General features: G+C 44.7%; 1 protein-coding gene across 6 annotated transcripts; it reads left to right on the top strand.

The window, feature by feature from the left end:
• The first annotated feature begins 477 nt into the window (after positions 1 to 477).
• Positions 478 to 19,676, top strand: ppm1aa (protein phosphatase, Mg2+/Mn2+ dependent, 1Aa). Of its 6 annotated transcripts, none has more exons than XM_060052415.1 (6): positions 478 to 854; positions 1,620 to 2,473; positions 2,604 to 2,721; positions 3,221 to 3,332; positions 3,462 to 3,519; positions 19,626 to 19,676. In XM_060052415.1, exons 2-6 carry the CDS (start codon positions 1,637 to 1,639, stop codon positions 19,659 to 19,661), a joined length of 1,161 nt encoding a protein of 386 aa, XP_059908398.1. In that variant the 5' UTR covers positions 478 to 854; positions 1,620 to 1,636; the 3' UTR covers positions 19,662 to 19,676. The 6 variants fall into 6 exon arrangements, with proteins under 6 accessions (XP_059908398.1, XP_059908397.1, XP_059908400.1 ...); XM_060052414.1 differs by lacking the exon at positions 19,626 to 19,676 and adding an exon at positions 6,915 to 7,136; XM_060052417.1 differs by lacking the exon at positions 19,626 to 19,676 and adding an exon at positions 16,043 to 17,746 and having other exon boundaries at positions 479 to 854.
• Positions 19,677 to 23,110: the final 3,434 nt, after the last annotated feature.

The raw sequence follows: 23,110 nt of genomic DNA on the forward strand, positions 1-23,110 counted from the left end.
TGGTTCTTCCTATTCTTTAATGTTTTTGCTGCTTTTTGCTATTTTGATCTCCTTTTAGACATGCAATTTTTGTATCAGTAAAATAAGAAAATGATCTCTTCCCTCGTCGACGATTACCCTATGTTTTGGCCATTTATGGCCTACTGATTAAGCATTTTAAGATCGGGTGTAATATGGGGGCCGTCAGACTGGATGACCCCTGGGAGACGTTTGAGAAGGGCTGCTGCATGGCTCACCAGTGATCTCACAAAGGTGTCCGGAAGTTAACCATTTTTATGGTTAACTGTTATCCATACACCAAACTCATTGAGGTAGAACATCATCACATAACAACACTGATCCATCCGTGGGTTGTACATTTCTGTAATGTTATGACGTAGCGTTGCCCGGACAACACAATACACGAAGACTGCAGAACAGGGCTGAGAGCTCGATGGGGATGATGTCATGTTTTGAAGTACGCAACCGGTAACATCCGGGGCTCTGGGTCTGCGCGTCCCCGTCAGCTAGCTAGCGGGCTGTCAAGCTGTCAAGTGGAGAGGCTGGGGCTAGCGTTCTGCTTCTCTCTGTTTGGCGACAACAGCTCCGGCCAAAAACTTGATCAGATAACCAGTTAGGCTATACCTTAAATTAACAGCCGAGATAAGTAATGCATCCCTGGCTCACACAGAACAGGGAGTTCCGCACTTTCACACATTACATGCACTGCATCTGAGAGACGTTTGCTAGCTAACTAGCAAGCTAGCTTAGCTAACCCCTCATCTCTTCGGTCAACCCTGTTTGGTATCTGCGACTAGTCGTTCCTCTGTACTGCCGCAATTTCCGTTGCTGTAACCCGATTGTTCGGATATTTGGTAAGTCATCCACTTGAATGAATGCGTATTTTTTTCGTAATCTAAGTATCGGTGTGAAGCCAGCCCTCCTCGGATAGCCTTAGCTAGCACTGAGCTAACCCAGCAGGCCGCGGCTCTCCTTGCCTTTGGACTGAAAGGTGGAGAGGCCTCTTAAAGTTAGCCCGTCGGGGACAAGGGTCAAGGCCTCACAGTGAGTCGGGCTCAGTTTGGTTATGTTCTCAAGGCAGTTATTATCCAAAATAGCATCCGTGGTATTTACAACCAACGCGTAAACCTGCTCCGTCGCACGTCCAGTTATTCAACTAGTTTTAATGACCAAAACTCACAATTGTATTTGTTTTTAACTAACCTGACAGTGGATCAGAGATCATGACCGTGTGCTAAACTTAATTGGGTGTTATCTGGTGATGCGTTTAGAACAAAAATCGTTTTCTCGATGCAGTATCATGCAAGGGTCAAAGGCCGTCTGCTTTAATAGTTAAGCTAGCAGTCAGTGTTCCAATATGCAGCCAAATATGAACCCAACTCAACTATTTTTAGACTGGAGCAGGGTGGCTGAACTGAGCTCCAAGATGCTAATCTTTTTACCATAAAAGGATGACTGAACTCTTATATATTGTGCTCAATGTATTTCGGGAAATGGCAATATTGCCGATATAATTCTGTAATATAATGACTTCATGTAAGGCAACCTGATTGTAAGCATCACGTGTCAGTTTTGTCTCTTGCTAAAAGTTGTTTATTTCGTGTTTTTAATGTTTGTAGGTTACAAAAAGGATATAATGGGGGCATTTTTGGACAAGCCAAAGATGGAAAAGCACAACGCTCACGGTAACGGCAACAGCCTGACCTACGGACTCAGCAGTATGCAGGGGTGGAGGGTGGAAATGGAGGACGCGCACACAGCCGTCGTTGGCCTTGCCAACGGTCTGGATCTGTGGTCCTTCTTTGCCGTTTATGACGGGCATGCCGGCTCCCAGGTGGCCAAGTACTGCTGCGAGCACCTGCTGGAGCACATTACCAGCAACCCAGACTTCCAGAGCGCCCTGGATGAGAACCCCTCTGTAGAGAGTGTGAAAAGCGGCATCCGAACCGGCTTCCTGCAGATCGACGAGCACATGAGGAGCATCTCCGAGAAGAAGAACGGCGTGGACCGCAGCGGCTCGACCGCGGTGGGCGTAATGATATCCCCGGGCCACGTCTACTTCATCAACTGCGGCGACTCTCGGGGGCTCCTCAGTCGGGGGGGAGCGGTGCACTTCTTCACACAGGACCACAAGCCCAGCAACCCCCTGGAGAAGGAGCGCATCCAGAACGCCGGCGGCTCGGTCATGATCCAGCGAGTGAACGGTTCCTTGGCGGTGTCCCGGGCGCTGGGAGACTTCGACTACAAGTGTGTGCACGGGAAGGGTCCGACGGAGCAGCTGGTCTCCCCGGAGCCCGAGGTGTACGCCATAGAGCGGTGTGAGAGCGACGACGAGTTCATTGTGCTGGCGTGCGACGGCATCTGGGACGTCATGGCCAACGAGGAACTTTGCGAGTTCGTCAGATCCCGGCTAGAGGTCACAGACGACCTTGAGAGAGTCTGCAATGAAATAGTTGACACCTGCTTGTACAAGGTATTGTGGACCCCCAACTTAACAAAATGGGGGCTTTTATGAAATCGCACATTCAACTGTCTGAAAAACCTTGAAAAACCATGAATCTTAATTTGATTCTCCCTCACTATATTTTATTTTTTTCCCACAGGGAAGTCGGGACAATATGAGTGTGGTTCTGATCTGCTTCCCTGGGGCTCCGAAGGTGTCTCCGGAAGCGGTTAAAAGGGAGATGGACCTGGATAAATACCTGGAGAATAGAGTAGAAGGCAAGTGTTTTGTGTAACTTTGTTGGCTATTAGAAAAATAATAATCACTATAACTCTGTCCATATTTTGAAAAGCTTAGCCAAAGCTGCATTCAGCTCAGTTCAATTCACCTTTAGCAATGTGGTGTCCTTCTGTGGCTTCATGGGAGGCTGACCTTACCATGTTGGAATAGAGCAGAATGCCAACCGCTCTGCTGAATAGAATAATAGACACTTTCAGACACTTTTCAGGTTGGTTTCCTCCATATTGATTTTACCGTGATTAGTTCAGCCCGTGTTTAAGGGTGATGGTCAGTAATTTGCTCCAATATAAAGAGGACTGCAACAGTTTGCATAGATAGTCAGCGCAGACGGTGTCACATGTTGACCCATGAGACTTAACATTACCCCTCTTTTCTGTAATAGATTGAAACGCAGAGCGTGTGTATAGATTAAACAAACTCTGAATGGATGTCTTGAGTTAAGGTTAATTCTGTCTTTTTGTTTGTATCTCCGTACAGAGATCATCAAGAAGCAGGGTGACGAGGGGGTCCCGGACTTGGTGCATGTGATGCGGACGCTGGCGTCGGAGAGCATCCCTAACCTTCCCCCGGGAGGAGAGCTGGCCAGCAAGTAAGTCAACGGGGTCCATCACTAGGGACTCCATCTCACGTGGGAAAGGGGAATGCCGCTGGCTTATTGAGCAGCAGAACATGTATTGCTGTTGATTGTTTTGAGGGTAATTGTATGTCTTCTTTCCAGACGAAGCGTGGTGGAAGCGATGTACATCAAACTGAACCCCTATCGAAGTGATGACACAGTAAGTATCCCAGCACCTCCATGACTCGCTCCCCTGTTGGGAACGTCTGGTTTGACTGCATGCTGTTGATGCGCGGCTTGTACACTTGAGATCCTCGTGGCATGCATTCCTTTTTGTTATTTAGTCTTTTTAGTGATGCTTTTATGGCAGTACAGTAAGGACGGTACTGAAGTGGAGAGAAACGGTCCACTAGATGTTCGAGTGTTCAATAGTGCAATATCATTTTATTCAATTGCTCTACTCATGGTTAAATGAGATAAGGCCAGTACACCTCAATATAAAAAAATTCCACAAATTTGCAGGCACATAATAACGGTTAATTGTGTAAACATGATGCGCAGAGGTAAGGCATTTTCAAGTTCGTGTTGAACAAATGTCATGTTCTTTATACATTTTTCCAAAGAAAATGCGCACTGAGAGAGGTATTTTAATTAATTTTCTTAGAGCTGTTAATTGTGAAAACAAAATGAAGGCCAGAATCTTCTTCATCACAACCCAGAGTAAATAACATTGCTGGTTCTAACAATACAACTTCTGATCAATATGTTTTGGAAAAAAAATGAAATCTGTACTAAAATGAAAAATTCTTAAAAACACTACACCATACAGTTAAACATATTTTGCATATATATATGATAATTGGTCCAAAAGGTGAGCCTCAAATGCCATATTATAAGGGATAGTTCTACCGTCATTGAAATATTGGCAGATTTATAAAACAGCCAAATACACGTATGATTTGTCATTATTCTTCATTTACTTGTGCGGTCCCCTCAGTACATCTGCATCTGGCCCTCTCTAAAATATAGGTCCATCTCATTCATGATCAGACATTTCTCTCTGACTAAAGCCTTGAGTAGGCAGACCCATTAAGTATATGCTCACTGTCATCAGATGTATTTCTTCTGATTAGTCCTTCTAAAGAGTTTGCACCTCTGTGCTAAATCAAGGAGATTACTGAGGGGCCCCAAACCAGAATGTCCAACTGGACATGATTCTTCTTTACCGCTTGTCCTGGACATTAAATCACTGATTTTGTGGTTGCTCGGCTGAGCAAGTATGATATAGTACCATTTAGTATAATATCCTAGTATACAGTAATATATTAGCCTGGTTCTACCAGACTCTCGTACTTCACTTCATTTCATTTCATTTGTACAGAGAGTCTGGACCTAATCAATTGACAAACGTTAACTCACTTGAAGGCGGGTGTCTGTTGAAGTTTAAAATGATTGGATCTGCCCAGTGCCACTCTGGATCTGCCATAACCAATCGCTAACGTTTGGTTGTGACGCATGTCATGCGCCGGGAATCACGCGCAGGTTGTACACAAACCAAACACCTTGCGCGTCTGCACGAAAATGTCCGTCAACGACAGCTGCCGGTTTTGTTCGTCGAATTTAATTTATCAGGGAAAAATTGCACATTGTAAATCAACTACCGACCTACAACAACAACTCAAACTGGCGTACGACTTTATCGTCATTGTTCTCAGACACGCCCTCTGTTCGCTGATTGGTGGCCGCTGTGGCGGCACCAGAAAACCAAATTACATACAGCAGGTCCAGACCTAGTACTGAAGGGAAATTCAAATTGAGCGGAAGTACTTAGGCGGGCGGAGCCAGGCTAGTAATATATGGTATACTCTCCTAAAATACCATGAGGGGGATGTATCCTACAGATATCCCTGTTCCAATGGCAAACCCCTTTGCTTTTATATAGTCAATTTGATGTTATAGACCAAACAGTTCTGCAAAAAGGGTATTGTGAAATATTAAATGTGAGCCTTTGCCAATGGTTACCTGTTACCAAGCAAAAGGATTGGTCACCATGTGTCACCAGCCATTCTTCAGAAGCCCACACAAATGATCTCTCGTCCCTCACACACTGCACCGCCTCAACCTTCAGGGGGTCCCTAATGTTAAAACACAGTGCCTTTCGCTGCTTATTCTCTATCCCAACGAAAATATGCAAACCAGAAATTCCTCCACTATAATGGCAAAAATACTCTCTGCATGCAAATATTTGCTTAGCACTGCAGTATACAAGTCACCTTTGTCTCTCTTGCCACAGTATTTTAAATTATATTAAAAGTTAGATTTTCTTTAAAAAAAATGGTTTTAGTCAATGGGTAAATTGTTCAGTGATGCAGCATTTGCCAGTATCTGCCATTGACGTGTAAGCTTTGTGTGTGTGTGTGTGTGAGTTTAGCTCTTGGGATCAGATCTGTTCAGATCCAAATTGTCTATTGATATCAAGCCCAATATCCGGTCATACATTTAATCCTTTTGGGAGAACTAATGTTTCTTAGGGTAAAAGGCAGACGTTCATGCATGCATGTATTCTGAAATATGCATGTAATTCTTGGTTTTCCTGCTGAATCTCGAAGCCAACATGGTGCCGAGTAGAGCCTTGTGCTTCCTGCTGGTCGATGAGGTCTTGGGGTCGCCATGCTTACCCTCGCAGGCAAACATTCTTTCATGTTCTCTGCAAACTAATACTGCAAAGTAGAATGAGGAAAACATTTCATAAAACCTTAACTATGATTATGGTTCACATTGATGTTGTGTAGTTTAGAATATTGATTAAATAATTATTAAAATTCCTGATCCTGATCAATTTTAATCATACACCTCCACTCTTTCGCATAATTTGGTTGAGGGCTTGTTTACTGTTCTGAACCAAGCCCAGTAAACGCAGTAAGACATCATTTATGTTAGCTACAAAGAATAACTGTTCTGCATGTAGATGAGCTATTGAGCCGCATTGTTATGAACCAAGATGACTTTGCACTGTAGCCTTCATGGTTAAGTTGGTACCTTATTGTCATGGTGGGCATTGTTTTACCTGAGTATATAGGCAGGGCAATGCCCCTTGCACTTAGATTTCTTCCTTATAAAGTGTTGAATATGATAGTGAATATTATTGACATCCCAATAATATTCTTTGAAGACATTCAGTTGGCAGCAGCCATTTGTAATCTGAACTGGGTGTAGTATTGGATGACCGGTACGGCCTCTCTGTAGTTTCAGCTTGTAGAATCTGGCTCACCGCATTGCATACACAGGTCTTATTCTGAGGTCGATCTGGCCCTCACACACACGTATCTTATTCTGAGGTCGATCTGGCCCTCACACACGCATATCTTATTCTGAGGTTGATCTGGCCCTCACACACGCATATCTTATTCTGAGGTGGATCTGGCCCTCGCTCAAGGGTCGTATCCTGAGTAGACGCCATATTGTTTTGTCGACTACCTGCCTGCCCTCCCGCAATGCAGTGGCGCAGTACTGCTGGGTCACTGACGGCCTGAAAGGATGAGGCCGTCCGTTCGTGTATTTAAGGCCTTCTGTGCAAAGCCACCAACATCCATGTAATCCTCCCCAAATCCGTAGCAGCGTATAGCTGAACATAGCAGCTCGTCTGTCTCCCCGTGTCTGGGGAGGTAAATGTCCTGGTACCCGAACTGACTCCACGGGCCTGACCCGCCCGTCTGCCCCGGCCCGGCCACGAGGCCCGGGGCCGTCGTCTCGTCCACCGTGTATGATGTATGTCCCTGATGAAACGTGTTGGTCTCCAATGTGGGATGTGGAGCCAGAGTCTGAAGGTTTTTCCTTCCTTCTCCTTCTCTCTTATCAAGGACTCCGCGTCCACAGACGACATGTGGTAACGCAGCCCCCCCCCCCCCCCCCCCCCCACCCTCACCTCACCACTAACGCAGCATAGTTAAACCACCGTCCTGTCCGGGCCCCCCACCCCCCAGCGCTGCTCTGCGGTCGGCGTTCCTCGGAGCGTTTGATTTCCAAGAAGGGAATTTCATTGGATGGGGAAGAGGAGGAGACGGAGAAGTGTGCACACAAGCCTGAGAGTGTGCAGCACCTGTCCCCTCTGGAACGGAGCATCCCCTCTCTCTCTCCCTCCCGTCTCTCCTTCCTTTGTGTTCATCCAACCCAACATCTCCCTCCCCTCAAAGTAATCCAAAACAACTTTGGTCCACCAGGTGTTTTCTTTTACTTTTCTTCAAGTTAATTAATCAGCCTAAGGATATTTTTCTTTCTGTAATTAATTTGATTCACAAATTTTCCTCGTGTGTGTTTGTATATTTCAGTTGTTTTTTTTGTGAAGTGCAATTGTCCTGTACAAACAGCCTGTATTTAATGCAGCTTGATTTTAAGTTAAAAAATGAAAGAAATTAAAAAGAGAACCTTTTTATGCACTATCTGCCTTTTTTCCTGCTCTTCTGGAGTTCTAACAAATGTCTATTCAGTGAATATTACTGTTGTCCTCCAGCCACTGGCGCTCTGCTCTTGTTTTCTGTTAGTTTTGCTCCTTTAAGAAACGGGTAAATTGTATAGGATGACAGCACAGTAAGCTCTAAACAAACCATTCTAATCACTTATTTTCCTCTGCTTTTTTTTTTGTATTGTTTTTGTTTTTTTCTTGTTGTTTTTTAATGGCAAGTTGTATCTAGCCATTTAAAAAGCCTGGAGTGGATAAAAAACGTTCTTTCTTAGACCGATGAGGAAGGTAATATGGAAACATGTCATTTTCCATATTACCTTGTACAAAGAAGTCTCATTAAGACACCGTTAACAACTTTGTTATGTGTGTGGATTTGTTATTATGCAAATCTATATAAATTATACATAAACTATGTATGGATAGTTTACTAAACTAACGATACATACCAACAATAACTAACACTCAGTTCACCCTAGTCACATTTTATATATATATATATATATATATATATATATATATATATATATATATATATATATATATAATAAAACTAGCCAACAAAATAATGATAATAAAGTTCACCAATGTCATGTGGTGGGTATCAGCCAGCCTGGGCATTGACCGTGTCCATCTCTGTGTCACGTGGATACTCATTCATAAATCTACATTGCCCAACATCACGGTGCCATATGATTGATGCCCTTCAGCGCCAAGCGTCTCCTTCATGAGACTTCTTCAGTTTTGTATGCGTAGAATCGTATGTCTTGCTTTTGGTATTGTTTTTTTAAATCCAATCATGCCAGTAGTTCAAGCACTGATGTCTCTGGGCAACGTAATCCTCACTCACCTGAATGCAGGAGCATTTTATACTCTTCACTTGAAGGTGACGCATCTTTTTTATTTTGAATTGGTCTTTATGTGCAAGTTTTAACTAAGAACAAATTAGCAATGCAATAACATCTGCGGTCATAAAGCGCCTTTTTATTCACTATTTAATCGGTGCGTTTTCCCAAGCCAGAGCACAAGTTTGCTGCTATAGTCGATCTGATTTGCAGTTCTTTTCCCTTTTTAAAACAAATAGTCTCCAACTATACATGTATTTCAATGTATTTCATGAAACTTTGTAATGTTTGAGATTTATCTTTTCTTTTAATTTCTAACTACCTAAAATTGCATTGTTGGAATTGTGTGTATGTAAATATTTTGAATTTCAAGGAATAAATCATGCAGATTGAGATAGGGGTTTATTTTGTACTCTTGTTGAGGAACTGACTTGTTAATCGGTGGTCTAATGCCGCTTTTCCACTGCATGGTACCAGCTCGACACGACTCGACTCGACTCAGCTCGCATTTTTTGCGTTTCCACCGCGAAAACATGGTATCTGGTACCTGAAGTGGCTGCTTTTTCTAGTACCCGCCTCGCTCTAGGTTCCAAGCGAGCTGAGCCGATGCTAAAAGGTGACGTCGGCAGACGGCCGGCGACTGATTGGCCAGAGAGTGTGACGAAGTCACGAGAGCGACATGGCAACCATGCTGGTAACAGCCATAGCAGCGCCGCAGCCAACATATTCCACTTCTTCAACTTCTTCAACATGTCAGCTAATAATACGAACACGAATACCATCGCATCGATGTCCTCCATTGTTGTTATGTGGGTTCTGTCCATGTGTGGGTTGCGTAGGTGTTGTTTGCGTCGCGTACAAAAATACGTCACGGCCCTTTCGCGCAGCCGACCTCGCCCACGTCCAGGAGGTACTATTTGCGGTGGAAAAGGACCCGTGCTGCTACCGTGTCAAGTCGTGCCGTGTCGAGTCGAGCTACATGTGCGGTGGAAAAGCGGCATAACAGTCCTCACTCAAAGGATTCACACAAATTGAGCAGGAATTTTCAGTCGGAGAATAAGAAATCCTATCAGCCCGGTATCATCCAGCTCTTGGAAGGATTGCTGTCAGGTGTGCTTTCATAGCAGAGTGCCCTATAAAACCATCCCATGCCCCGATTTTGGCATTGCCAACTCTCCATTGAGCTAGTTTAAACAGCTCTAGTTTATCCAAGAGAAGACGTTCATGGGTATACAAGGGGGGTCTTGCAGTCTGAGACCGCTGAGGAACCGAGAGGGAGATGCTAATCATTCAACTGTTGATTCTGGAAACAAAAGGAAACCCGCTGATTAGAGGTCTCTCTGATATAAGAAGGTGTTGTGGAAATTAGTTCGGAGAATCCTAATGGGGCCCTTCTGTTTTTTTTTGACAGACCTAAAGGGAAAAAACATTGATAAGTATGATTCAAAACGGAAAAAGCAGATGTGAGGAAATACTAAGATTTGTCAAAATGTTTTTGCCATCATACTTTTTTTTTCTATTTTAGTTTGTTCACTCAAGTCATGCATCTGTATGGAAAGCACATATTTGGTGTTTGGTATTGTTGCTTAACCTCACCTGACCCTGTCATGGCATCGATCCAGAGTGGAAATTCCAAGTCTTTTTTAATGAAATGTTTCATGCAATATCCTGCAGGATTCTTTAAGCAGCATCACATACTTCCTATTCTCTTTGACACCCTTACCTCTCGCTACACCAGCAGATTCAACACACTCTGGCCAACCTGCAGTGCACGCTGGCTCTGGGACTTGTTTTGTTCCTCATATAGTTTAGCCTTCATCCATCTTACCTCAGTACCTAAAGGGAATAATTGGCATTAACGGGGCAAAATGGCGGACATTCAGAAGTCCTATTTGGAATGTAAAAACATTGAGTTCTTGTCACCCCTCTTCCAGCCTCGTGAACAACAGTGATGATCTTAAACATTGACACACTGCTTAACTTCTTATCTGACCGTTGTTGGCTCGAAGAATAAGCAAATACATCAGTAAGGTCCATAACCAAACCCCATTGGTGCAGGTGATGGTAAGTTGGAAAGTTAGGGACATGGCCACGTTATTTTTCAGGAGTTTTTTTCCTAAGCTTATTCCAATTCCGAGGATATGGTGCTGTCCTTTTTAAGTTGGATTTTAGTGTTTGGCTGTTTTTTTAATTTATCCCTCTCTAGTGATTTAATCCTAATATTAGTTTTCTAGCTCTAAATTATTTAGGGAGCGCTCACTGAGTGCGCTACAGATTGATGTGTGAAGATATTGGAGTCTCCTTGTAATGGAAAACGTAGATTAACTTGCTTATAAGGCTGGCCCGTTGGAGTTGGATTGATGTTTATGTACAGTATTTGACGGAAGTGGGCGTTGATGAAAGAAAATATATGTCCACTGTAAATTATAACTTATTTTGGTAACTAGCAGAAACCTATTGCCCATGGCCTTTTTAGGACAATGTTTTCCTCCCCCGATCTCCGAAACTCTCCCGTAGTCACTTCAGCAACCTGTTTACCTGTGTGATATTTATGTAGGTGAGAGATCTAGAATTGTATCAAAGTTCAGGGTTCTAAAAGTGTACGATGTGAGGTAGTAGGTCAACGATGACGATGGTCATATGCACTGATCGTCTGTATGACCGGCTCTGAAACAGAAACGACGTCGCTCACAGGGTTACCTTCGCTTGGCTGGAACTTGTGTATATTCTTGTACAGAGGTCTACCTGACTCAAGATCAAGAGATTTGCTTAATGCTTGCGCCCTTGTGTACATATCAACGTACTTTGGTTGTGGCATTACCTGTCTGACCCTTAGCAGCCATGACTGTGTGTGTGTGTGTGTGTGTGTGTGTGTGTGTGTGTGTGCGTGCGTCCCCCCTCCCCCCGTAGGTGGGACATGAGCCCCACTACTATCTCTCTTCAGCTCATTAATAAGCTCACCGATTTGCCTTACCCAATTTTAATGTCACCCCCCCCCCCCCCCCCCCTTCCCGAGTACTTAATCAGTCCAACACTATGAGATGGGATGTGGTCCGCAATACTGCTGGAAGCTCACTACGGCCTCCATGTTGGAGGACTTGGTGCTGACCGCGTCGTGTGGGCAGTCACACGGGACACCTCTCCCAACTCGCTGGTTTGTCTTTGTTTTCGTCCTCTTGGGAGTCTTGACCCTGAACGTTTTATTTTATTATTTTTTGTCGGGACTCTTGAAGATGTCATACTTAAAATACAAATTCACGTGTCTAATAATCTGTAACCCTGTAAGCATTCAAATGTGCATACATGCATTCATGTCTGCTATATTTATGATCAAAAAAGCTTTAGAGTGATGTAGATAAGTATTGTCGATGTTGATTCAAGCGCTTCTCAGAGGCCTCTGTGGGTGATTTTACAAAGTTTAATAATTGTATATTTTGTATCATGGTCTAGCTCCACAGGAATGGCAGAAAAAATGTAAAAACGTAAAAAAAAAGCTTTGTTACAGAACTAAACTGTATGATTTGTGTTGTTGATTGAACAAATTGCATTCCTTGCTTGTGAATTTATGCTTTCTCTCCCTGAATTGCCTCTCTTTATTTTCCTCTTTAATTTTTTAGCCTCTGAAGTTTGAATAAAATTTCTAGTTTGCAGAATGTATCACTAAATAAATGGGTCGTTCCCTTTTACCTCTGAGTTCATCTCTTCTGGTGTGTTGGCTGTATTTTATAGATGGATGAAACGGCTCCGTTTTTAAATCGTGTTGGAACAATGATGTGCACAAGGCGCAGTTTGTTTCTAACATTGAATGGTACACTAGAGTTAATTTTGGGAGAAGAATTCTAGCCTGCTCCATTAGCACATACGGAGACTCGTAACGGAATGAGGGATTCTCTGTGGTCCTTCAAATGTTGCTGAATCTGCTCTTGAGGGAATGGGATGATTTGGGTTTGAGTGGTATTACAAAAGCTTCAACCTTAACCTGTATCATGTTGCAGTGCATACTGCCCCCCTGTGCAGAAATGGTAAACAAAGGCGTTGCTCTGACTTGAGTCAAACGTACGGGCACATCGTGTCTCCATAGAAACCCAACGGAGGCCAAGGTGCGCTGCCTTAATGGGTCTTGCTGCTCTGCCTTCTCACAGTAGATTGACGTTGGCATCAGTGTTGAAGTGCAGTGGGAGGAAGGTGTCTGTTATTCACACCAGGCCCTGTAGTGCTTCTCTGAACTCGTGACCTTGTCTCTGTCGGTGAGACAGTGGCTTGGCGGTCGGCAGGCCTGTGAACCGTGGGGGGGGGGGGGGGGGGGGCTCGACCCAGCGTAGCGCCGTAGACCTGTCCGGCTGTCAGACTGTGGTTCCCCTGTGCAGGCATGTCGACCAGAGGCTGCTTCAGGCAGCCGGCGGTAACCGGGCCTATGAGCTGTGGGAGGGATTACCTTTAATGTCAACAGGATGTCGTGGGCCGTGTGAGAAGGTCAAATGCCAAGCGGCACTCAGTGGCGAGCAGGGGGAGCTGGGGTTGTTGTGGCTGTCGTCGGGGGTCAGCTGGAGGGTCCCCTTGGGGGTCAGCTGGAGGGTCCCCTTGGGGGTCACCTGGGGTGTAACCTAGAGGGCCGTGTAGACAGGTGTGCGTGTCCCACACGCTTTTGAAGCCGTTTGTTTTAATCGCCACCCCTAATATTAAAAACATAACACATTGCTTTTTTAGCTTGGTGTGATTTTTGACACACAAACATTATTTTTTGATTCATGATTTTTCTTTAGAAATACAACTTTACACAGTTTATATTTTTTCCTTATTTTTTTTAATGAAATTTTCTTTTGAACATCGTTATATTTGTCCCTTTAATTATCCTTTTAGTTTATTTTTTAATTGAACTGTGGCTAGATTATGATAGTAGGACATCTACTCAAAGGCAATTATTCAGTCACCCAGCTAAGCCAGAGGGGGGCAGTGTTATTTACTGTGCCAATTAAGAGTCGCCACAAACAAGCATCGACTGAGTTCTCATTATTGAACATTTCGTCCTGTTCCTATAATTCAAAGTGATCATTGGCTAAATAATCAATCGTTTTCAAATTGCGGTTTCAAACAAATTATAGTTCTGGAAAAATCTCTACTATGGCAAATTAGGAGTTTACGCTGATTTACAGCCCCAACATTTTTACATTTTCAGACATTAATGATTAATTTAGCAAATATTACAGTAAAATGGTTCATGACAGTGTTTTATAAAATAAAAACACTGTAAAATAAAAAAATAAATGAGAATGCATCGATACGTACTCAACGTTGTGAGCGGCCTTCTGTTTAACTCTGCCCCCTCTGTTGCTGTGGTAACCTTTTTTATTGTCACTTTTCCCACAACGTCCTTAACGTTGGAGTCTGCTGTTATGTTCAAACCGCCCGGGCACACGCATTGCGTCCTGACACACAGTGGCCGCCGCCGAGCTATACAATATGCAATGCATTAGATCCTCGGCCACCTGTGTCTCCTAATGATTCATATTGTCCCTAGTCCCCCCCCCCCCCCCCCCCCCATCAGCGATAGGTCCCGTCGACGCAGAGCAGGCCGTCATCTGCCTGCCATTGTTGGGTTCATGTCATGCTCTGTTTCTGGTGCTGGAGAGCCGGTGGAGCGGGAGTAACGCTGCCACGCAGACCCCCACACCGTGGAGGGGGTGGGGGGCTTCCAGGCCGAGGTCAGCGAGCACTGGGGGAGGGCTAATGCGCTCCAGCAGCCTCCTCCATTCTTTTTCAGGTGGGTGGGTGGGTGGGTGGTGGGGGGGGGGTGGGGTTAGGAGGACGTTTGAACGACGACGGGTGAGGTAGTCAAACGAAGCGGATGTGCGGTCAAAATATGTTCTGCCGCACATGGATCAGAGGATTCCCCGGCCCCAGAATGCCGTTTTCGAAACGGTGCCTTGAAGGCTTTGATTCAGGATCACCAACCGCCCCCCTCCCCCCAAATGAATTGTTATATTTTTTATATTAATATCCTGTATGATGCATTCGAATCCCAGATAACGGTAAACACACACAGTAAAGACATCTCTTGACTGACATCTCCCAGTACGTGACTCCCTTCTGCCTCGCTCTAATGCGATGAACATCCCCCTCAACGCCTCCCCCCCCGCCCCCGTCCCCCTAAAGCCCCCCTCCCCCGGTCTCCGTTGCACTCTCCATTTCCTCCCTCCCACATCGCGCTGGTCGCCCGAGGTCAGTTTGCCACGGAGAACGTACGCTCTTCTCACGCGGCTGAGGTGATTCAATAATTGGTGTGTACAAACAACCTTATCGGCTAAAAAGGAGCACGTCTCCCGCCCCATCCCCATCCCCGCCCCGCCCCCCCTACTCCCACACTGAAAGCATAGATAACCGCAGCGCCCCTCCCCCACTGGCATGAGGTGGGTTACACAAGCCCCGGCCCTGGGAAACCCCAGGCCGGGTCGTTACCCTGAATTAGACTGAATTAGGCCACCAAAACGAGGCGGCCCCGTTAGCCCCCAGAACCACTCATTAGCGCCGGCGCCTCGCTGTGGGCCCGTACCAGGGCGTTCTCTCACTGCCGCCGAGAACGCCTAATCGCCTGTCATCCCCCTCCGACCCCACCTCCATCCCGGAGGGATGACGGTCCAACCGCCCACACCAGTTGGGCGGGGTTCAGCTGCTGGACAGGTCGATCCGGGACCGTAGGCTCAGTTATGGTTCCACGTCGACGCAACGCAATGACCACGCAGACGCTTCGATGCAGTCGTGAACCTGTTATGGTTTTGCGTCAGGAGGCCCCCGTCAGGCCCTTGCGGTGGACGCGAGGAGGGTCTGCAAGGACGTAATTGGTCCGTAAGCCTAAAGTTTGACTACTCTCGTCAGTCCAACATCCGATGGGATGTTAGACTGCAGCGATAAAATCTAGTGTTTTAATACGGACCGATCAGCTCTGAGTCCGCATCATGTCTCTTCTTTTCCACCTGGCGGGTGGAACACTGTAACATTGTGTGGAGCTAATTTCTTGTATGCTTCAAATGGAGTACAGTTTGAGATTGAACACTTCCTGCCCTGGTAACTGAAACCGTGGTTTCCCACTCATGTTGACAACATTTGAAGTTAAACGTTTTCTTTGCGATGCGTCTGGAGCTGTTCTTCCCTTGACCTCATGAGGCATGCTGTCGGGTCCACGTTGTGCTTGTCTGACCCTCCGCCCCGATCGTCCACCTGCATCTCGCTGTCCCCCTGCATCATCCTCCTCATCGTCATGGATACAACATCACACAGTTGTTTCATTCATGATCTCCATCATGTCTCGGTCCTCGTGCACGACCTCTGTTAGCATGCCGCCATTGTGTGACCTTTGACCCCTCCAGACTGCATGCTTCCACTGTGGTTGCCCTTTGACCCCTCATACATCACTCTCTACCCTTGCTCTCTCTCCTCCTCAGGACATCCTCTTCTTCAGGGGTTTCAGCTAAAACGGGGGCTTGTCATTGGATGCCAGCCTTGGCATTTGCATATTGTCATCACACTCATCCCGGCTCAGTATTGGTCACCCCCAGCTGTCAATTTCCATCTTCGTCCATTCGTCTTTTAACCGTTCACCTCGACGCCATGCCGTGTAAGATCAATTAAGATGGAATGTCTCCCGTCTGTCCATTCTTCACCTCATTGAATTGATCCTTTATGTACAGTCAGTCCACTCACGCAGTGATGGTGATAATGGTACAGGTATCATCACATGTTTGCTAGTCCTAGTTTATCTTTGTCATGCAGTCACCACCCAGTTAATCCAAGCGTACGTATTGGTGCTACACAGTTGCTCTCTACAACTATAAGTGGGTATCTGTACCCCCTGTATGAGATGAAGTACATTATTGTAAACGACTGATGGTTCTAACGACCACATGTCTGATGCATTCGCGGGGCATTCTGTTTGAAGAGGAGTTAAATGGTACTGTAGGCATGTTTCTGGATGGCTTACACCAGCCATCAGTGTTATTTAGCAGCATAATTCAAAAAATGTTATGAGATACAAGACTTAGAAATAGTCCAACTTCAGAAAGCATTTCCCTTCAAATCCTTTATCTGTAGAAGTGAGATGTCTTTTTTTCTGCTGTGTTTTTATCTGTAGAAGAAGTGAGCTGTGTTTCTACTGAGTGTGGAGTGAAGTAATAGAAAGTGCATGAACTGAAAGTATTTGGGTTCTTTATATTGCTGCGTTTCTGAGGGTGAAGGTTTTGGGGTCACCAAATTGAGACACTTTACATTACTCAGTTTGTGGTCTTACATGGTCATATTTCACAATAATTCTCCACTTTAGGCCTAAAAAAAAATCTGCCTGAATAAACAGGATGCCAATTTTTGTGAATTTACAACCTTCGCGATTTTTTCCCCGCTATTTCCTTGTTTGCTGTCATTCCCCGGCTACTCAGATGTGCCCTTTACCTTGCGCTCTGACACAGTATAGTCCTGGATTGAAAGGACAAAGTGGCATCAACATCACAGAGCGGTGAAGGCTCAGACATCTCTCTTCTGCCTGTGCTGAGCTGAATATCCACTGTGTGCATCTATGACGGACAAAGGGCTCCATATCCACAGGTTATGTATACGACATGCTACTGTATGCAGATATGGCCATTCTGAAAATATTTCCAATCGTATCCCATTCTGAATGGATTCTCGAGAATGGAGACCTTAAAGCTTGGCCGTTCAAGGATTGCAGCGCTCTTTTCACTACGTTTGGCTCAATTGGAGCCATGCATTTCCATTTCCATTGACATTGACTATTTGCAATGCATTTATTATGATTCTGACCTTGCCACCAAGGCTTGGTTGTGATAATAGACCATGGTAAACACTGGTGCTAATCTATGCCGCTCGCTCGGAGCCTGCCCACACATCTCACGATGTGTATCAGCTTCAGCCGACGCAGCTTAGGGTTACCTCATTGTACACCTCAAAATGTGTCTCTTTTGTTTCTCCCACATTTAAGTACTTTACTTTCAACTATGACTTCCCGATGAATGTAAAGGGCGAATCTCTTTCAGTTGATTATTCCCAGTGAAGAGATTCATGGTGTTTGCTGTGCAACCTGAGTTTGTTCAACATCTTCCCACTGGGTACCATGAATAAAGAAACCGTTAACAGTTGATCCACCAGTGTATTCTGTTTGTGTTCAAATGAATCCATTCTACAAGTGTTTCCTCCACTTCCTTCCCTGGACCCTGAAGCGGATCTGTTATCTAGTGAAGTAGCCGCTGTAGAAGTTCTGATGGCGATAATACTGTAAATCGACATGTCAACGTGTACTACTCTTACTCTTTTGTAATGTTTTCACTTGATCTGCTCAACATGTACCCAGTTCTGAAGCATTCACAAAATCCTCATCATCCATCCTAATAACACCCCTAAGAACCTATCCGCGTTTACAACATGTTGTTCAAGTAACCAATGATTAAAAATATGTTTGCGTTTTAGCATGATTTTAGTTGTAGGGGGTTGTAGTTTTAGTTTTAGGGACTAATAAACTGAGGATTAAAAAGATCAAACCATAAAATCCTAACAATAATATTAAATTGTCTTCACCAGTGAAAAGGCAACAGCTGAGCATTGTTGTTATATCTTAAAAGCCTTCTATCTAGGGAAAGGACTGAGACGCCAGGCAATAACCCCTGGCAGTAAGCAATCTGCAATTCTTTTGGAAAGCGTTTACTCCCTTTTATGTTAGTGAATTGTTTAAATTGTTTTTCCCAGAACATTGACGGAACTGTGTTATTAAGGTTTCTATGAACAGTAGGCCCGATTCTTTTTTCTCCACCTAATTGCCTGAGGGAATATCGCACACATCTCCGACACAAACGGCGATTTGAAAGCAATTGAAAGTCATTTTAGGCCCCAACAATGGTAAATCCACAGCTCCAAGACAATGAGGTGTTGTTGTGCAGCCGTGTTGTTATTATACAGAGCAAACCAACAGGCTTGTTTGTCACCAACAACAAGCTTTGCAGTTTTAATTATAACAGCTATAGTCAATTATACAGACTCAGCTTCAAGCTGAAAATGAATACTTTTTTGGCACGATTTCCTTTACAGTGGAGAAAGATAATGCACATTTTTTAAGGAGGAACTATTTTAAAGATATTATGAGTGGCTGGGTGCCCGGATGTTACACGGGCAGCAAGGCCATTTAATAGAGCATAAGATAATGTGTGTAGCAGCGGATTAAGCAGTCTCATCAGGCGATGCAGAGAAAGGTTCACTTGATATGCTGAGGGATTCTACACACATCTCCCCTGGTAAGCTTTATTCCAAATATAGATTCCCAAAAATAGCCCACCTTTGTGCTCTACACTAAATACAAAATATATATATAATACAGGATACATCCACAGGAATTCAATACAGAACTATGGGAAAGAAAAGCATTTTCACTTTGAGTAATTTTTCTCTGCTGCATCCCGAGGGGTACTGAACGGAACGCTCTGCACAGAACAGAACGCTCTGCACTGAACGGAACGCTCTGCACAGAACAGAACGCTCTGCACTGAACAGAACGCTCTGCACAGAACAGAACGCTCTGCACAGAACAGAACGCTCTGCACTGAACAGAACGCTCTGCACTGAACAGAACGCTCTGCACAGAACAGAACGCTCTGCACTGAACAGAACGCTCTGCACAGAACAGAACGCTCTGCACAGAACAGAACGCTCTGCACAGAACAGAACGCTCTGCACTGAACCGAACGCTCTGCACTGAACAGAACGCTCTGCACAGAACAGAACGCTCTGCACTGAACAGAACGCCGGGCACTGAACAGAACGCTCTGCACAGAACAGAACGCCGGGCACTGAACAGAGCACTGACCCTCTCCACAGTGGATGGAGGGACATTGTAACGTTGACCTTGTGCAAACCGGCCCCTGGAGGACAGGGGACAAAGGGCCGCCGCGACAGGGCCCCGGCGGTGTCATCATACATATTCCCTTGAATATTAATCTTGTTGTTCTGATAAAGGGGTGCGTTCAACAGGTTTCCCTAGTCGCTACGGTGAACACCAACACATGAGTTTCCAGATAAAACAGCTAAGTAGAAGTAGTATTCCCATTGAGGGTGAATGGTGAGCTGTGTGTGTTTCTGGGTGCGCTGCGTATGAGGAGTGTGGCCGGAGTCCCACACCATTAGTCCTCCCCACTCATGCAACATCCTCCATTTTCATTCCTTTCTCCCTCTCAAGGCCCACTCTGATTCCGCTGCTGCCCCCCCCCCACCCCCACCCCCTACCCGAATACAGGAAATCCCGTTTTCACTGACATCGTTTTTCTTCTTCTTACTGTTACATGAAAAGAGCGTTTCTATTGCAGTTTCCAATCTTTAATAGCAGTTTACTTGTTACTTCCTCGCCAGTTATTCAAAGACATGCCACTTCCCCCGGCCTTGCAGGTGTGGGAGAGATTTTCTTTTAGGTTTGCAGGCGACTGTGAGCGAGAACAAAAGTGGTCACTATTCAGCCTCGAAGGGGCAACTTCCTGCCAGCCGCCCAGTGAAGGAAGGAGCACAGAGAAGCCACCATTAAGAGCAGCAAGTTGTGGAGCATAAAGGAACGTGGTGTAGGAATATAGAAAGCCTGTGTTATCCTTTCTCTGGGTCGTTCTACTGTAATGAGCAGGCGATATTCACCCTGGAATCTCGTAGGCATGAAAGGTCAAGACGGTCTGCACTAAAAATGGTTTGCATTCAAACAGAATTTTTTAATTTCAGTAGGATTAAGGGAATATGTTTCAACCAAAAATGTGACAGAGCTCAAGGGAACTGAAATCTTTTTCATTTAGAAAAGGTAGGAGGCTGACATGAGAAACAATATAATATTTCTTTGACCTTGGCTTAGTTGCCCTAATTGAGTAATTCTTAAGTTCGTCATGTGATATTTTACCTAAAGGCTTACCTTAGATATGGGCGTGGATCTGGACGCCACGCTGCCTTTTCCCAAACCCTTTGGAGGTTACCGGAACCTGAAGAGGTATTTTATCAAGAGCAGCCTTGGTATTTTAGTTGTCAAGGTTTGTAAGATGTCGTAGCCTAATGGAAGACAAAGGAAGCACTAGCCTACTTTAAACAAGCCGGTGCAGAGAAACCGTCTTTCTTTCTGACTATTTCGGACTAGATGATAGGATGACAACTTCAAGAGGGAATTTAAAACCAAAGAATTTGTCCAGTCAACAAGTGTGTCTTAAAGTTTGTACAGACTAGGCCCTGTATTGATCGATGGATATACCTTCTGATATAATGTGTCAATCTGTTTGTGTTGATGTTTTCATTGCACGTGAAGCTAGTTTTTATCTCGGCCATTTCTCATAAATCGGACGGTAGGACATCCCGTTAAACGGTCTATTTATTTACAATAATCAAGGCATATGTAATAGGCCTCCATTCAAACAGATATTCAGTTTCCCCCCGCAATTCAGCTTAATGTGACAGTAGGGGACCACTGCTCTTGTAAAGTCCATTCATGAGGCTAGAACATTGCCTCCTCGAGTATCTTTAGCCCACATTGTATGTCAAAAGAAGCCCACAGAAAATAGGTCGTGGGTGGTCCCACTCTCAGGACACTCCGAGGTTCTTGATTTACTGCTCCCGGTTCAACTGCTGCCAATTAACGGGAAAACTCCCCGAAAGGAGACCGCCAGAGACCGCCGGAGAGGCCTGAGGAGGCCTCTCCCCCCCCCCCCCCCCCCGGTTTATTAAAATATATCGGAGCTTGAATCGACATCCAGGTAGGATTATAAATATTAAGACCTACATACCCCCTGCTGTGGGCTGTTAGGGATTTAAATCCACGGCTGGTCTGTGGCGTTCACCCAGTAGACCTATTCACGCTTTGTCGTATTCCAGTCAGTGGTTAATTCAAATTGTTTGCCATTCTATTGCATCGTCCTTAAAAAAAGATACGAATAGGTCTAAAAATAATGCTGATCACAATCTAAAAATAGCTTTTGACAAAATACGCAGTCCTAAAGTAGCGTTATAATACAGCCTATTGCATTGCAGACGACTATATACGCAAATAAATAACGTGTTCAATTCTTGCGGTGGTGTTTTTTTATTTGCTGTGAAAGATTAAGTAAAATTGAATTATCTGAATTAGACCCAAACATCGGAACTTAGTGGACTGCTCTGTAGACCACCGTCTGTTTTTTACATTGCATGGACTCATATATTGATTAATTGATATATTAATAATTTATATATAGCCATAATTTGAACATACTTAATTTATATCTAGCGATGAGATTGATAGATTAAGACTATTTATAAGTACATAAATAGGCTAGGCCTACATTTAAATGTATTGACGGATATGTTAAATACAGCTAGCTGCTCAGAGTTTTTGTATTCTTATTATCTTGCTTCGGTCGTGTAGGCCTCATTCTTTAACTATCCTGTGTTTTATTGTCATTACTGTTGCCGCCACGACACCTGAATCTCCCCCCGGGGATTATAAAGGTTTATTTCTGATCTTAGACGAATAGATGGGAAGTTATGGCGTAGTTAGATATAATATAGATATAATATATAGTAGTTCGATATAATATATAATCAATGATGGATAGATGATGGACAGGCCCAATAATGGTCTACTCAACTTTAATTGGCTTATGGATGCATCCTGGCCATGGCCTCTTCTCGTATTCATGCTGTTATGAACATATTGTGGGTCTACCCCACTCATGCCATGACCCTTTTCTCATATGTATGGCATTCGGCACAGTGGGTCGATACAGAGTAAGCCTTTAACTTCTTCAATTGCTCAAAACCTGCTAGTGGAAAATCCATAACTGACTGTCTTGTCAACCTAAAGATTCATAATAAGACATATTTATAAAAGCACGTGAAGAGCTTTTTTATGTTTCTGGACATGCATCAACAGACTGCTTTTTCTTTGAGCCCATAATAATTTTATCAGAACTATCTTAGTCATGCTACCACAGTTAATAAACTATCGATCACAGGGGTTGGTGTTCCCAGTTGGTAGAGTTGCACTGCTTCTCTTCCTGGTACCTTAACGAGGCCCTAATTGTTTTCGAACCCTTGACCAAATGAAAGTGAAACCGTCTGAAGTAACAGGGGGTTCCGTGCTGCTGGGCGGAGCTGACCTCCTGGGGGAGGGGTCATAGGTGCAGTGACACCAACCTCGCTCAAGACATAATCTGTGTAATTGGTGTCAGGGGCGGGGGGGCACATGGGGAACGTCTCCCACCCACACTTGTTGACACTTTCACAAAACAAATGAAACGCTGCAGGGCCCGTTGAACCCTTCAGCCACTCAAGTGCGACAGAACCCACTGACTTTTAGCCAATTATGGACCACGGTTGACCCTAGCGATGGCTCCTTTCTCTTTCTGTTTTCCACCTGTTCTCTTCTCAAGCAGCTCAGTGATTTAGAAGAGCGAGAGCAACCAGCAGCACATCAACTTTGCGTTGGATTAAGAGGCCTACAGCTGCTTGGGAAGAGGGGT

Source organism: Gadus macrocephalus, chromosome 5, assembly GCF_031168955.1.
Source record: "Gadus macrocephalus chromosome 5, ASM3116895v1".
In the NCBI taxonomy this organism is placed as follows: Eukaryota; Metazoa; Chordata; class Actinopteri; order Gadiformes; family Gadidae; genus Gadus; species Gadus macrocephalus.